Source organism: Uranotaenia lowii, chromosome 3 (assembly GCF_029784155.1).
Source record: "Uranotaenia lowii strain MFRU-FL chromosome 3, ASM2978415v1, whole genome shotgun sequence".
Classification (NCBI taxonomy): domain Eukaryota; kingdom Metazoa; phylum Arthropoda; class Insecta; order Diptera; family Culicidae; genus Uranotaenia; species Uranotaenia lowii.
This window is the reverse complement of record NC_073693.1, coordinates 266503516-266517020: the sequence shown is the minus strand read 5'-3', so window position 1 is coordinate 266517020 and position 13505 is coordinate 266503516. Positions and strand designations below refer to the sequence as shown.

The following is a 13505-nucleotide window of genomic DNA, read 5'->3' as shown; positions in this document are numbered from 1 at the left end:
CTGGTAACGACGGATCTCACGCAGAGCAACGGTTCCTGGCCGATAACGATGAGGCTTCTTGACTCCTCCGGTGGCTGGAGCACTCTTACGAGCAGCCTTAGTGGCCAGCTGTTTGCGAGGAGCTTTTCCTCCGGTGGACTTACGAGCGGTTTGCTTGGTACGAGCCATGGTGGTTGAATTGTTTTTGAGAAATGATCAAGAGAAACGATGAATTCAGAATAACCCTCAACGGTTTTGAGCGGACATATTTATACCTCTGCTCGAAAAACATGTTGCCGATTGAACGGCATATGCTATGTTCTTGCATGGAAGGGAAACTTCCCCTTAACCCACGCAACATTATGCTCTTCAAGCGAAGGAGCAGCATAACGGAATGCTCGAAAGTCTACCTTCAGAAAATCGTATAAAAGCAGGACCCTCATAGTCCTTTAGGCATCAGTTTCGTTTCAACCGTCAGTAGGCAACTTATCACAAATCCTAAATAATGACTGGCCGCGGCAAAGGAGGAAAAGGTCTAGGAAAGGGTGGAGCCAAGCGTCATCGCAAGGTTTTGCGTGATAACATCCAGGGAATCACCAAGCCCGCTATCCGTCGTCTGGCTCGTCGTGGAGGAGTCAAGCGTATCTCCGGTTTGATCTACGAGGAAACTCGTGGTGTTCTGAAGGTGTTCTTGGAAAACGTGATCCGTGACGCTGTTACTTATACTGAACACGCCAAGCGGAAGACCGTCACTGCCATGGACGTCGTCTATGCCTTGAAACGCCAGGGACGCACTCTGTACGGTTTCGGAGGTTAAATCATGGAATTCATACTATCAAAAACGGCCCTTTTCAGGGCCACAAATACTGTTTTGGAGGAGATCAACTTGAGTTTTCTTATTGTACAATGATGGAAGACAGGAAAAGTAGCTAAGCAAATCTTCTCTGTTTTGTTCCAATTTTAGTATATGTTCAACATCATGTTAGGTCCGAGAAGACTTTTTTGTCAAAGTGGTACCGAATTCAATCACCTCGTCTGGCTAGCAATATCTATATATATAAAAATGAATTTCTGTCTGTCTGTCTGTCTGTCTGTCTGTTCCCTATAGACTCGGAAACTACTGAATCGATTTGCGTGAAACTTGGCAGGTGGGGGTATTGGAGGCAGGTGAAGGTTCCTATTATGGTTTGAGACCCCTCCCTCTCTCATGAAGGGGGGGAGGGGCCTCCCAAACAAAAGTCAATTTTTTACATAACTCGAGAACGCATCAAGCAAATGGTATCAAATTTGGCATGGGGTGGTATTTGGGAACGAGGAATATTTTTATGAATATTAGATACCCCCCTTCCTTTCAATGGGGTGATAGGAAGGGGGAGGGTGGTTACCTTACAATTCTTCATATAACTCGAAAACTAATCAAGATATTGGAACCAAATTTGGCATGGGAAGGTATTTTGTTACAAAAAAAATATCTCAATGATTATTTGAGACCTCTCCTACTTTCCAGTTGAAAGAGGGAGGGGCCTCTTTCATATTTTTTTACATAATTAAAAAACTAATAAAGCAAATAGAACCAAATTTAGCATGGGGAGGTATTTGGATACGAAAAATATTTCTATGATTATTTGAGACCCCTCCCTCTTTCCAGTAGGTAGATATAAAGGGGAGGGGGGCTTTTATATTTTTTTACATAACTCAAAAACTAATTAAGTCAATTGAACCAAATTTGGCATGAGTGGGTATTTGGGAACGTGACATGTTCTAATGATTGTTCAAGACCCCTTCCTTCTTCCAGCGGGGAGGAAGGAAAGAGGGAGGGAAGTTTCAAACAATTTTTATTGCCTAACTCAAGAACTACAACAGCAAATGGAACCTTATATGGCATAAAACGATATTTGGGTACGAGAAATACTTCTATGAATATTTGGTATCCCTCACTCCTTCGAAGAGGAGAAGGAAGGAGGGGGTTTCATAGAAATTTTGTTTTAAAGCTTAAAAACTTATCAATCTTTTTTTCATGATGATTCATCCCTCAACTTATCAACCAATGAAACAATATTTGATACGAGAGGATTTTTGGGAACGAAAAAAAAATGGGTACGGTTATTAAAGATCACGACCTCCATTTAGCATGGGGGGAAGGGAAGGACAGGAGGGGCTCTCTTATCAGTTTTTAGCATAAATCCATGACATATCAAACAAAAACAACCATATTTTATAAGTTGGATTGTTTGCGTACGATTAATGTTAGACCCTCCTTTTTTAGGGCGAAGCTTAAAAAAACAGATTTAATTAATCAGATCTTTAACACAAATTTATAGATCAAGATTGAGAATATTAGTTTAAGTTATATTTGTGTTGCAATTCGAAACTCCAGCTGCAGCTCTCATTTTATAGCGGTTGCTTATGAATAATGTTATAATTTGATTTAAAATAATGCCAACAAAACAATAAAAATTTGAGAAAATTCTGAAAATATCATTTGATTTTGAAAGGTGTAGCAAAGCACACCGGGTCAGCTAGTGTGATATAATTCAGATCGAATGAAGGTGCCAAACAACAAAACTCAAAATAAAATGTTCACTTCGATGAATTTCTGACATCTATAAATGGTTTGCATAAGAATATAAAGTTCACTTGTGAAATGGAAGAGGACAAGAAAATCCTTTTCCTAGACGTTCTCATAAAAAGAGAAAAAAATCTTTTGAATTTTGAGATTTACAGGAAACCACATAAGATGGCCACTTTCCATCATTTGATCCACAGAATGAATTCAATTCCTTTCTCTAAAGATGGGAAAGAAAAGGAACTTCAATATATCTTCTAAACAGCTAATAACAACGGATACTAACCCAGTTCTATTCAAGCCATCATCAACAAAATATAAAACAAAAATTCTCCAAAGACATCCTCTACTACTTTAACTCCAATTTTAAAACGAGTTTCAACGGAGATCGATGGAATTAAATAGCTTCAATGCTCTTGAATTGCGATTCAAGGGAACGAAACATGATATTGAATTGGTTTTCAGTAGTTGCAATAATCAATTGAAATCCTTTTTAGGACCAAAAAAAGATCCAGTGGAACTTCGGCACAGATCCGGTGTTTACAAGATCAGTTGTTCTGACTGTGAAAAGGTATACATTGGACAAACAAAAAAGAATTTAATAGATAGGTTCGAAGATCATTTGGTATTTGCCAAATCAGATTCGAAAACTTCCTTCACAGAATTCTAGATCTTCAGTCGCATTACACATCTGTGAAACAGGTCATTTCATCGATCAAGAAATTGTTTCTTTGTTCGATCTTTGAACAGTAATTCTCTGAAATTAGATGCAGCGAAAAGCATTGAAGTTCTGAATCAAAATTTAGCTAATATGTTGAAGGCAGACCAAGGAACAGGTCATAGTTGGGGATTTTTTTTTATTATCTGACAATTTGCGCCGGGGGTCTTCAGATTTTCCCCAAAATTGAAAATTTGGTTCATTTTTGCGACTTAAAAACACATGTATTTTTTCAGATTTCTAACATTTTTATTTTTTGAGTTAGCTTCGGTTAGATTTTTTTGTAAATAAAAAATAACCATTTTTCAAAGCTACATAACTCTGTTGTTTCTCAACGGAAATTATAAAATAGCACATCAAAATGCATTGAAATTTTATCAGCTTTCCAAATAGAATAGTTGAAAAAAATTAAATAATGACCTTCAACATGAAAAGTTGTAAATAAATTTTAAATGGCGTCTAAAAGTACCGGCTGCACCACCGAATATTTTGCAAAAAATACCATTGTATAGCTCGATTCATGATGCAACTTTCATTTGAAGACACCAAAGTGGGCCATTAACACCTTGAAGAGTTATGAAAGAAATAATGACAATAAATCTCTTTTTTTGCATCGAAAACAAACAATGGTGGAACAACTGCACTCACATATGGAGGTAGCGCGCACTTCTAACAACATGGAAACAAAAGAACTTACCAAAGCAGGTAAAAAACACTACTTTTTCGTGCTCTGTAGAGTGTTTGCAGCAAAACTGACTTTAAATTTTAACCAAAATTCTGAGTATCGAATTGTTTAAGTGATATAACTAATAATGGGAATGTTGCTTTTACAACCTGGTCATATACTATATAACTTATTAATTTTTCGATCAAAGATCATTGTGAAGCGTAATCAATGCCAATAGTAGAAGGTTCAGTCCCTGTGTTTGGGATCACAAAAATGTGATTAAAAAAATGAAACATAGACGTGCTTTACATAGTTTTTATGTCGGGAGCTAAGCACTGGACACCAAAATCCTTTCCCATTGATAAAAAAGTATGAGAAAGTGGCACAAATGTTGTAGAAATAATCGAAGAGCTCAGTATGGCTAGCCCAGGCTGTAAAATGATGAAAATATGATACTTTTACCGTATTCGTTTTCTACATTCGCCCAGTTTTGAGGTTTACCATACTAGAACGAACATTATTCGTCGTCAGTGTTTTGCTACCTCGATCGCTTACAAACGAATCTTCAGTGTTCCACCGTCCATTTTAAATCAAATCTGGGGAATTACGGATGCAAAACTTAGCGCATAAACTTCTAAAAATGACAGTAAAATGTGCATAACTTGTTGTGACCTGGTGCAAAACTGGTTATAAACGAATACGTTATTAGATTTTTGGATATAACATGAAATCAGTTAAACTGCAACAATCTACCGCCCCTTCTTTCATAACAGTCCCATACACAAAAATAAACAAGCGAGACAATCAGCTTTTTCTGTTTTGGAATATATTTTTAAATTGTGACCACCACTTTCAGCATAAACGAAAATCGTTTCTAGGTTGTTATAATTGATCGTTAGACCTGACATTTTCGAAATTGGGTTATTGGTAAGGTCGAGAGCACCATTTTTATTCATTATGGGACTGTTAATCGACCAGATTTGAAACCTTTTTCGAATCTACTAGCATAACAGTCCCATACAAAATTCCCATATTTTTCTCACCAAGCTACTTTCTAAGACTTAAATTTGATCATTTTTGAACTTCCAAATGCAATTGTCAGAAAAAGAAACATACTTTTGCAAAAAAAAATATCATGAATTCCACATTATAAGTTGAATCTTTTTACGATTTTTGATTGCATCCGATAGATTTTCGCTCAGGAAGTCATTCCTAAGAAAGTCAGACCTGCCTTCGAAAACTAGTGTGCATCATTCGACATCAAGTGAGTTAAAAAAATGTTTAAATGATTCAAAGCAATAAACCAAAGACTATTTTGCCGAAAGAAACATTGAAAAGTAACCAAATCCGTGGTATTTCACATATGGAACTGTTATTCAGGTATATTTCATATAGGACAGCCACGAATTGATATTTTTTTTCGAAATTTCTAGAACAAAACAACTTTTTTTAGTCTTTTATGTTGAAGCCTTATGTTGACCTAAAATGACGAAAATTCATTTGGGACTGTTATGCGAGTAAGGGCAGTCTGAAAAGGACAAAAAAATAGTGTTTTTTACCAGCTTTGATAAGTTCTTTCGTTTCCATGTTGTTAGAAGTGCGCGCTACCTCCATATGTGAGTGCAGTTGTTCCACCATTGTTTGTTTTCGATGCAAAAAAAGAGATTTATTGTCATTATTTCTTTCATAACTCTTCAAGGTGTTAATGGCCCACTTTGGTGTCTTCAAATGAAAGTTGCATCATGAATCGAGCTATACAATGGTATTTTTTGCAAAATATTCGGTGGTGCAGCCGGTACTTTTAGACGCCATTTAAAGTTTATTTACAACTTTTCATGTTGAAGGTCATTATTTAATTTTTTTCAACTATTCTATATGGAAAGCTGATAAAATTTCAATGCATTTTGATGTGCTATTTTATAATTTCCGTTGAGAAACAACAGAGTTATGAAGCTTTGAAAAATGGTTATTTTTTTTATACAAAAAAATCTAACCGAAGCTAACTCAAAAAATAAAAATGTTAGAAATCTGAAAAAATACATGTGTTTTTAAGTCGCAAAAATGAACCAAATTTTCAATTTTTGGGAAAATCTGAAGACCCCCGGCGCAAACCCGTCAGATAATAAAAAAAAATCCCCAGTTGGCTATTCAAGTTCTTAGAAAGGAGACATATATTTACCTGACAACGCCCACAATAGGACGGGTAACGATAAAAATCTACCTGATAACACTTACAACGGCACATTTGCCGAGCATTCGAAGGTTCATATAATTGATTAGTGTCAGCCATGAAAATGTAAGATGGCGGATAGGTATAATTTATGCTGGCGTTTGTCATGCTACCTATGTCATACAGGCATTGCATTATGCATCGTTCTTTGAAAACCATCCAGAGCATTTCCAAACCCAAAAGATATCCCTTAAAGTACATTATCCTCATAAAAACAAAATCAAATGAGATAGGTATAATTTATGTCCAGCCCATGAGCCCAATTTATGTCCAGCCCATAAGCTTGCCTTCCTACGTAACACATTTTATAAATTTTTTTATAAGTGACACGTGTACAAGAATGTGAAATTTTAGATGTACTGAAAACTAAAAATTTACCTCTATTGTGTTGTTAAAAACCATTTTGGAAACAAAACTACACACAAACCTTCACACGTAATAATGATTCAAAAATCATAGTTATGTCATCCGATTTTAGGCTCGATGTTGCCCCTCTACCCGATCAGGAGAGCATATAAAAATAATAAACCCAAACGTATCTCACCAAGATATTTACATCTGATTCAGTTATAATGAAGTACTCTAAATTTTCGATTTTAAGTTTCTCCAATCTGCATTATATCTTATTCTGATTGACAGACTTGAATGCGGTTGAGCTTATTTTCAATGATACAGATTTTTTTTTGGATTGTCTTAAAATGAATGGATTATATCTTATTTTGATATACGTACAACTTTTTATGAAACACGGACATCGAAGTCAACAGCCTAAACCATACATTAATGACTTAACAGATCCATAAATTTGAGTCCAATTTTTGGGAAACCAAAATAAGAGCATGGTTTTTGCCAATATTGCGGTTGATTGACATTCCACTAGAAATTTTTCCCGAAGCACTCATATCTTGATAAGCTATAATTTTGATAGGATTTGTTCTGCCCAATATCAAACTATGCTATCAAAATAATGAAAAATAATCGTTTCTTAAACTCTTGTGTAACATGACTGGTAGTCCTGAAAAGGACTGATTCTGTTGGTTTAGTTGAATTGATCAATTCAGAGACAATTTACTTCTTGGCGGCAGCCTTCTTGGCCACAGTCTTCTTGGCAACAGGCTTCTTTGGGGTCTTTGGCTTCTTGGCAGCGGCCTTTGGCTTGGCAGCGGCCTTCTTGGGGGCAGCAGCCTTCTTCACGGTGCCGGCTTTTTTGGCAGTCTTGGCCGTGGCAGCCTTGGCCTTCTTTTCAGCGGCGGCCTTTGGCTTCTTAGCGGCAGCGGCTTTCGGTTTCTTGGCGCCAGCGGCCTTTGGCTTCTTGGCCACGGTCTTCTTCTCACCAGCGGCCTTCTTTGGCTTCTTGGCGGCGACCTTCTTCTTCTTCTCGCCAGCTGGCTTCTTATCCTCAGCCTTGATCTTGAACGATCCGGAAGCACCGGTGCCTTTGGGTTGGGTGAACTTGCCCTTCTCGACACCGCTCTTCAGGGCCTTCTTGATGAAGGGCGACAGCTTGGCCACATCACACTTGTAGTTGGCAGCGATGTACTTCTTGATGGCCTGCAGTGACGATCCCTTGCGTTCCTTCAGGGTCTTGATGGCTGCGACTACCATGTCGTTGACTGGCGGGTGGGTGGATGGCTTCTTGGGCTTCTTTTCTCCCTTCGGGGCCTTTGGCTTCTTGGTGGCCTTGGCAGGAGAGGCAGCTGGAGCCGCGGTAGCAACTTCGGTTTCAGTCATTTTGGTTTTGGTTTGGTAGAATACTCACACTTCACGAGGAAAAGCTTATGAATGAAGCCAATGACAGCACCAAACAGTCCGTCGCATTTGATGTCCGTGCTAGTGACAAGCGGCAGGTATCGGTATTTCATTCGAAGAAAATCATTTTTAGATTTTAAGAAAGCTTTTTTAAAAACACTGTTTATCTATCTTTTGAACATTAAATCATTGATTTAAATATCATTTATTGAAAGTGAACTCAATAGCTTATAAGAAAATCCATTCGAACAGACTGAATGTTGACGGAGGCATGGGAAATTATGACGTTTCATACCATCCTTTAGCAATAAAATTGAAGGTTGTTATCAAAAATGTCAATTTCCACTATTGAAACAATGACAATTGATATGATTTGCTGTTCAAATTGAGAAATGGTATGTTAACTTGATGGATCATCCAAATTTTTCAAATAATTATATGTTTTATCCATATCAAAATGCGATTTTGCGAGACACTTTCAGGGGACCATAATTTGAATTAAGTTCGTGAGTTATAAGTTGGTTAACTTAACAATAAAAGAACAATGAGTTATAAGTGAATGATGATTTCCCTTATAACTCACAAAAAGTTTTGATTTTTTATTATTAAAGCTATTTTTTAATTTTTATATAAAAACCTCATCTTTTTTTAAAGAACACAATGAAAGACTTTGCACACCACGTGTTCGGTAAAGCTTTATGCTTTGTATGATGCCAACTTATAGAACAACAACCACTGTTCTGATTTAATTTTTATTCATAACTCAATGATCTTTTTACAGATGTTTAAAGTTGAAAACATAATCATTTTGAGATATAGATTTCGCTTTTCTGATGTCTAAACCTTTTTTGAGTGCCATTAAAAACTGATAACAATTTATTTACAGAATATTTGACCCTTTGAAATGAGTTCAATTTACTCTGATTTTTCAAACAGTATAAAATCCTTTTAAAGTAATAGACTTAAGACTAAAATCAAATAATTTTTTTATTTTATCCGTCTCACTACCAATAATAGTGTCGACAATTAATTTTGACACGCTTGTTTTAAAATAATCAATATTATAGATATCAAATTTAGTAGATTTCCGAAAAAAAAACTCTTCCGTGATTCTTCATAAATTCAAGCAATTCAAATCCGTAAGCTTATATGCTGTTATGCAAATATTTCTGAACAAAACACTGATAAAGAATTTTTGTATAAACAAAAACATTCAAAGATGAATTATAGCAAATATCGCTGATACATAATGCACGGTTCGAAATCTTATTTTCACCAGTTCGACGACTTAGAGCCGAACCGTTGTCTTTAGAAAAATATCAGGAACCTTTTTAAAGCCGAAAGATAGACGTGTAAATTCATAAGGCGACAAAAACTGCATTTTGGGAACAATCAAGTCAAATAAATAATTTTAAGCTTGACTAAGTTAAGCTTAAAATTAATTATTTGACTTGATTGTTTTCACATTGCAGCTATTGTCATCTTATGAAATTACACGTTTAACTTTTGGCTTTTAAAACGTTCCTGATATTTTTCAAAAGACAATGGTCCTTATAAACATATAGAGGGTAACACAATATTTTTTTTTTTAAACCGCATCTATAGTCAAAGCGGGTATGTATGAATTCTACGCGATGAATCATTAATCACAGACTGGTCATCGAATTGCTCAGTGATGGAGAAACAGAACAAAGGCCATACAACAAAGCGATGTACCATTGACAATGTACATCCACGCGATAAGGATTTGAAAGTGAATTTGATTGAAGCATAAATATATAGGGGGAAGTGTTCCTAAATGCGCATGTTGGGTAATATGCGCATACAGCCGATTGATGATATGGCGAGAGATTCATCATATCTAATCAGTGCAGTTTGAAGGTAATACGCTTCTTACACATGGCATGAAACAATTAAATTGTTATATAAAGTAGAAAAAATTTATAAATTCAAACAAGATTTTTGTCAGTTTTGTTATAATATATTGAACTTTGATTATTGTGCGTACAGATTCTGTGAACAAAAATTTTAATGGTTTTTCTTTCTTATTCATCTGGAAATCGGAAATTCAACAAATTGAAGGTTTTGGCAAAGTTGTAAATGATAAGATATTGGAATAAGAGACAGGTTCTGAATGCCCATATCAAGGCAGGTTAAATGCCTATATCAAGAAAAATAGATTAGTCTTATAATTTTTTTACTTTTCATCAATGAATCATCAAATCTACGCTCAAATCACCGTCTTACAGCGAAAAAAGAAGAACTTCTTACTGATCCGATAAAAATACAATATGAACAAAATATTACCATGAAATATGGACATATGGCATACTTAACTATGTTTCATGCAAAAGAACTAGTGATGTAAAAAAATTCACCAAAATTTCAGCCTTGACGTATCCTTAACATCCGTTTCTACAATTTTCAATAAAATAATATCAAAATATTGCAAGTGTTAATGAAATATAGCTTAAAACATAAATATGCGCATATAGCCCGCTGATTTCGGAAATCGGCTCTTTTGACTTCTTTTATTATAAAATTATTTTCACAAAAACTGTAAGAGATTTTAACAGAAAAATTGCTCTTACGTATAGAAAACAGATGTCCGCTCATGCGCATATAGTTTTCAGACTCCTATCTATTGGAATACGGGAGAAAATGAGAGCTTTCCTTAATGTGCGCATATAGCCCGCCTCTCCCCTACATGTCACTTGAAACAAACATTTGAATTCAAGTACCACTTTTTTGTCAGATTTTTCTTTTTCTAAATCGTTAGTGTGGAATGCTGGCACTTCAATTTTCGTATATTGTGTTGTACGAAATTAAATAGAGTGAAATTTTTGTTATGCCTATACTACTTGAAAATGTTTTTTTTTCTTAGAGGTATTTAACCAAACATACGTAATTTTCATTTCTTCGTCAAATTTGATTGGAAATCATTGATAAGTTTCGGAACACACTCCTAAAAAAAATTCACATCACATAAAAATAATGAACATCATACTGAATGATTACAATTTGAAAAGAAAATCGACTCATCTCTCATATACATGTTGTGGCCCTGAAAAGGGCCGTTGTATAATTCATGGTTTAGTCAATTTACTTGGAGCTGGTGTACTTGGTGACAGCCTTGGTTCCTTCAGAGACGGCGTGCTTGGCCAACTCTCCCGGAAGCAGCAGACGGACGGCAGTCTGGATTTCGCGGGATGTGATGGTCGAGCGCTTGTTGTAGTGAGCCAGCCGAGAGGATTCAGCAGCGATACGTTCGAAGATATCGTTGACGAAGCTGTTCATGATGCTCATGGCCTTGGACGAGATTCCGGTATCAGGGTGGACTTGCTTCAACACTTTGAAGATGTAGATAGCATAGGATTCCTTCCTGCGGACCTTCCTCTTCTTCTTGTCTCCCTTGGCGATGTTCTTCTGGGCCTTGCCGGACTTCTTGGCGGCCTTTCCGCTGGTTTTCGGTGCCATTGCAGTAGAGTTGTTTGGGTTAGATTCGAAACGAAACAGATGATTCCGGCTTGGGTTGCAGCTGCTTTTAAGCAGGCAGAACTCATCCGAAACGGATTTCTTTTTTTTTCAATTCCGTCATTTTCCTTTACATTTTAATGTTTCTTTTCATCCCATTCATGCTGCATCGAGGGTAGCATATTGCCTCGTTTGCTTTATGCTTCATATTCGCCAAAGACATACCTGCATGAATTTAGGGTTGCCAAGAGTATATAAGCATCGACCCTCTTTGGAATTTCAACATTCTACATTCGTCGTTTCTTTGGTGTGAAGCTACTCTAAACTCAACTCATCAAAATGTCTGGCCGCGGCAAAGGAGGAAAAGTCAAGGGAAAGGCAAAGTCCCGATCATCTCGTGCCGGACTTCAGTTCCCAGTTGGTCGTATCCATCGTCTGCTCCGCAAGGGCAACTACGCAGAACGTGTCGGAGCTGGAGCTCCCGTCTATCTGGCCGCTGTCATGGAATATCTGGCAGCTGAAGTGCTGGAATTGGCAGGAAACGCCGCTCGTGACAACAAGAAGACCCGTATCATCCCGCGTCATCTTCAGCTGGCCATCCGCAATGACGAGGAGTTGAACAAACTGCTCTCGGGCGTCACCATCGCTCAGGGAGGTGTTTTGCCCAACATCCAAGCCGTTCTGCTGCCCAAGAAGACCGAAAAGAAGGCTTAAACTGGTTTCGTCTCTGCTTATATACTCAAACCGTCCTTTTCAGGACGACAAATCTTTTTCTAAGAGTTGGTTGATGCTTCGTATTCTACTAACCTAACCAAATACGACATACTCTTGTCGAGAATATGTATACCCACAAAGATTTAACAAAAGTTATGAAAAAGTAAATACCAAATTACCTCGCAATGTTGTGAATATGCTTTATAAATATGTGCAAAGAAGAAGTCGTAGAAAAATTATGCATGATCATAGAACTAGTTTGCCAGAATTATTAACGATTATCTTTTGAGTTGAAAAATGTGCCAGATTGCTTCCAAAGGACGATGCATATTGCAATTCCTTTATGACAAAAGTTAGCATAAATTTTACCTAGCCGCCGTATTGCATTCAAATGATTGTTACGAATAAATTGCATCAGCCAGCTTAAATAGTGAACAGAGGGCAAAGTATTAGTTGACTTAAGCATGCATATACAAACACAACAAATTTGAAGCGATTGTAGTGGAAGTCCACGCTTTATTCCTGTTCTTAGTCAAGTATCTTTCGTGGTTTTTACCACATGGTTGCCCTGTCCAAAGTCTGCAATGTTTTCAACTTACAACAGAGATTTCGTTGAAAAGAAAAATATTGCTATCCTGGCATGGTAGTAGCTTTCGATATAACTTTCTTATAGTAGGTTAGCGTGGGAATTAATAAAAGAGTCCTTCTTGTTAAGATAAGCTACATAATTGATGAACGGTTCGATCTACTGTGATACGATAGCAAAGATGTAAACCGTAGCCTCCTGATCAAACTAAACTAAGCAAACTTGATCTTATTTTGAGCTTAGCTAAAACATACACCATATAAGAGTACTTGGGCCTTAGTGGTCTCATAACAATACCAATAAAATAATAGATTATGATGAACATATACTAAAATTGGAATAATACAGAGAAGATACCATTCGGCTTTTAAATGTTATTCAATAATTTTCAAAGGACGATTGCTCTCAAGATGAACTTGAACGATTATCTTTGGGGCTACAAAATGTGCGCGATAGATTTCAAGGGATGATCATTATAGCAAAATGAACTTTAACAATTATCTTTTGGGTTTAAAAGTATGCCAGATGGTTTCAAAAGAACGATTAACATTGAAATACCTGTATGCCATGTAGCATGTCCATCGAGAACATAAATTTTACCTAGGCGTAATCTTACTTTCAAAAGATTGAACCTTATAAATAATATCAACCAGTTGAAAAAGTGCACTGGAGGACCGAGGTGAGACATTAAGGAAAGATTAAATAGTTTACTAACATGGATTGGAGGTAATTTACTAAAAGATTTGCTTGGTCCCAACTTAAATAGGACTAAATGATAAGTTTGGTCGCGCATACGTTGTTTCTCAACCGTAAAATATGAAC

General features: G+C 36.6%; 4 protein-coding genes across 4 annotated transcripts; 2 read left to right on the top strand and 2 right to left on the bottom strand.

Annotated features, from left to right (window-relative positions):
* Window positions 1-478: 478 nt before the first annotated feature.
* On the top strand, window positions 479-796 carry LOC129758034 (histone H4). Its single transcript, XM_055755451.1, has one exon. The coding sequence runs from the start codon at window positions 485-487 to the stop codon at window positions 794-796; it is 312 nt and encodes a 103-aa protein (XP_055611426.1). The 5' UTR covers window positions 479-484.
* A 6423-nt stretch (window positions 797-7219) lies between these two features.
* On the bottom strand, window positions 7220-7911 carry LOC129758016 (histone H1B-like). Its single transcript, XM_055755433.1, has one exon. It carries the CDS (start codon window positions 7889-7891, stop codon window positions 7229-7231), a length of 663 nt encoding a protein of 220 aa, XP_055611408.1. The 5' UTR covers window positions 7892-7911; the 3' UTR covers window positions 7220-7228.
* Window positions 7912-11011: 3100 nt separating this feature from the next.
* On the bottom strand, window positions 11012-11386 carry LOC129758023 (histone H2B). Its single transcript, XM_055755440.1, has one exon. It carries the CDS (start codon window positions 11384-11386, stop codon window positions 11012-11014), a length of 375 nt encoding a protein of 124 aa, XP_055611415.1.
* A 336-nt stretch (window positions 11387-11722) lies between these two features.
* Window positions 11723-12316, top strand: LOC129758028 (histone H2A). The gene has a single exon (XM_055755445.1). It carries the CDS (start codon window positions 11723-11725, stop codon window positions 12095-12097), a length of 375 nt encoding a protein of 124 aa, XP_055611420.1. The 3' UTR covers window positions 12098-12316.
* Window positions 12317-13505: the final 1189 nt, after the last annotated feature.

Coding starts and splice junctions, on each gene's coding strand:
- LOC129758034 (XM_055755451.1), top strand. CDS start 485: ATGACTGGCCGCGGCAAAGGAGGAAAAGGTCTAGGAAAGGGTGGAGCC.
- LOC129758028 (XM_055755445.1), top strand. CDS start 11,723: ATGTCTGGCCGCGGCAAAGGAGGAAAAGTCAAGGGAAAGGCAAAGTCC.
- LOC129758023 (XM_055755440.1), bottom strand. CDS start 11,386: ATGGCACCGAAAACCAGCGGAAAGGCCGCCAAGAAGTCCGGCAAGGCC.
- LOC129758016 (XM_055755433.1), bottom strand. CDS start 7,891: ATGACTGAAACCGAAGTTGCTACCGCGGCTCCAGCTGCCTCTCCTGCC.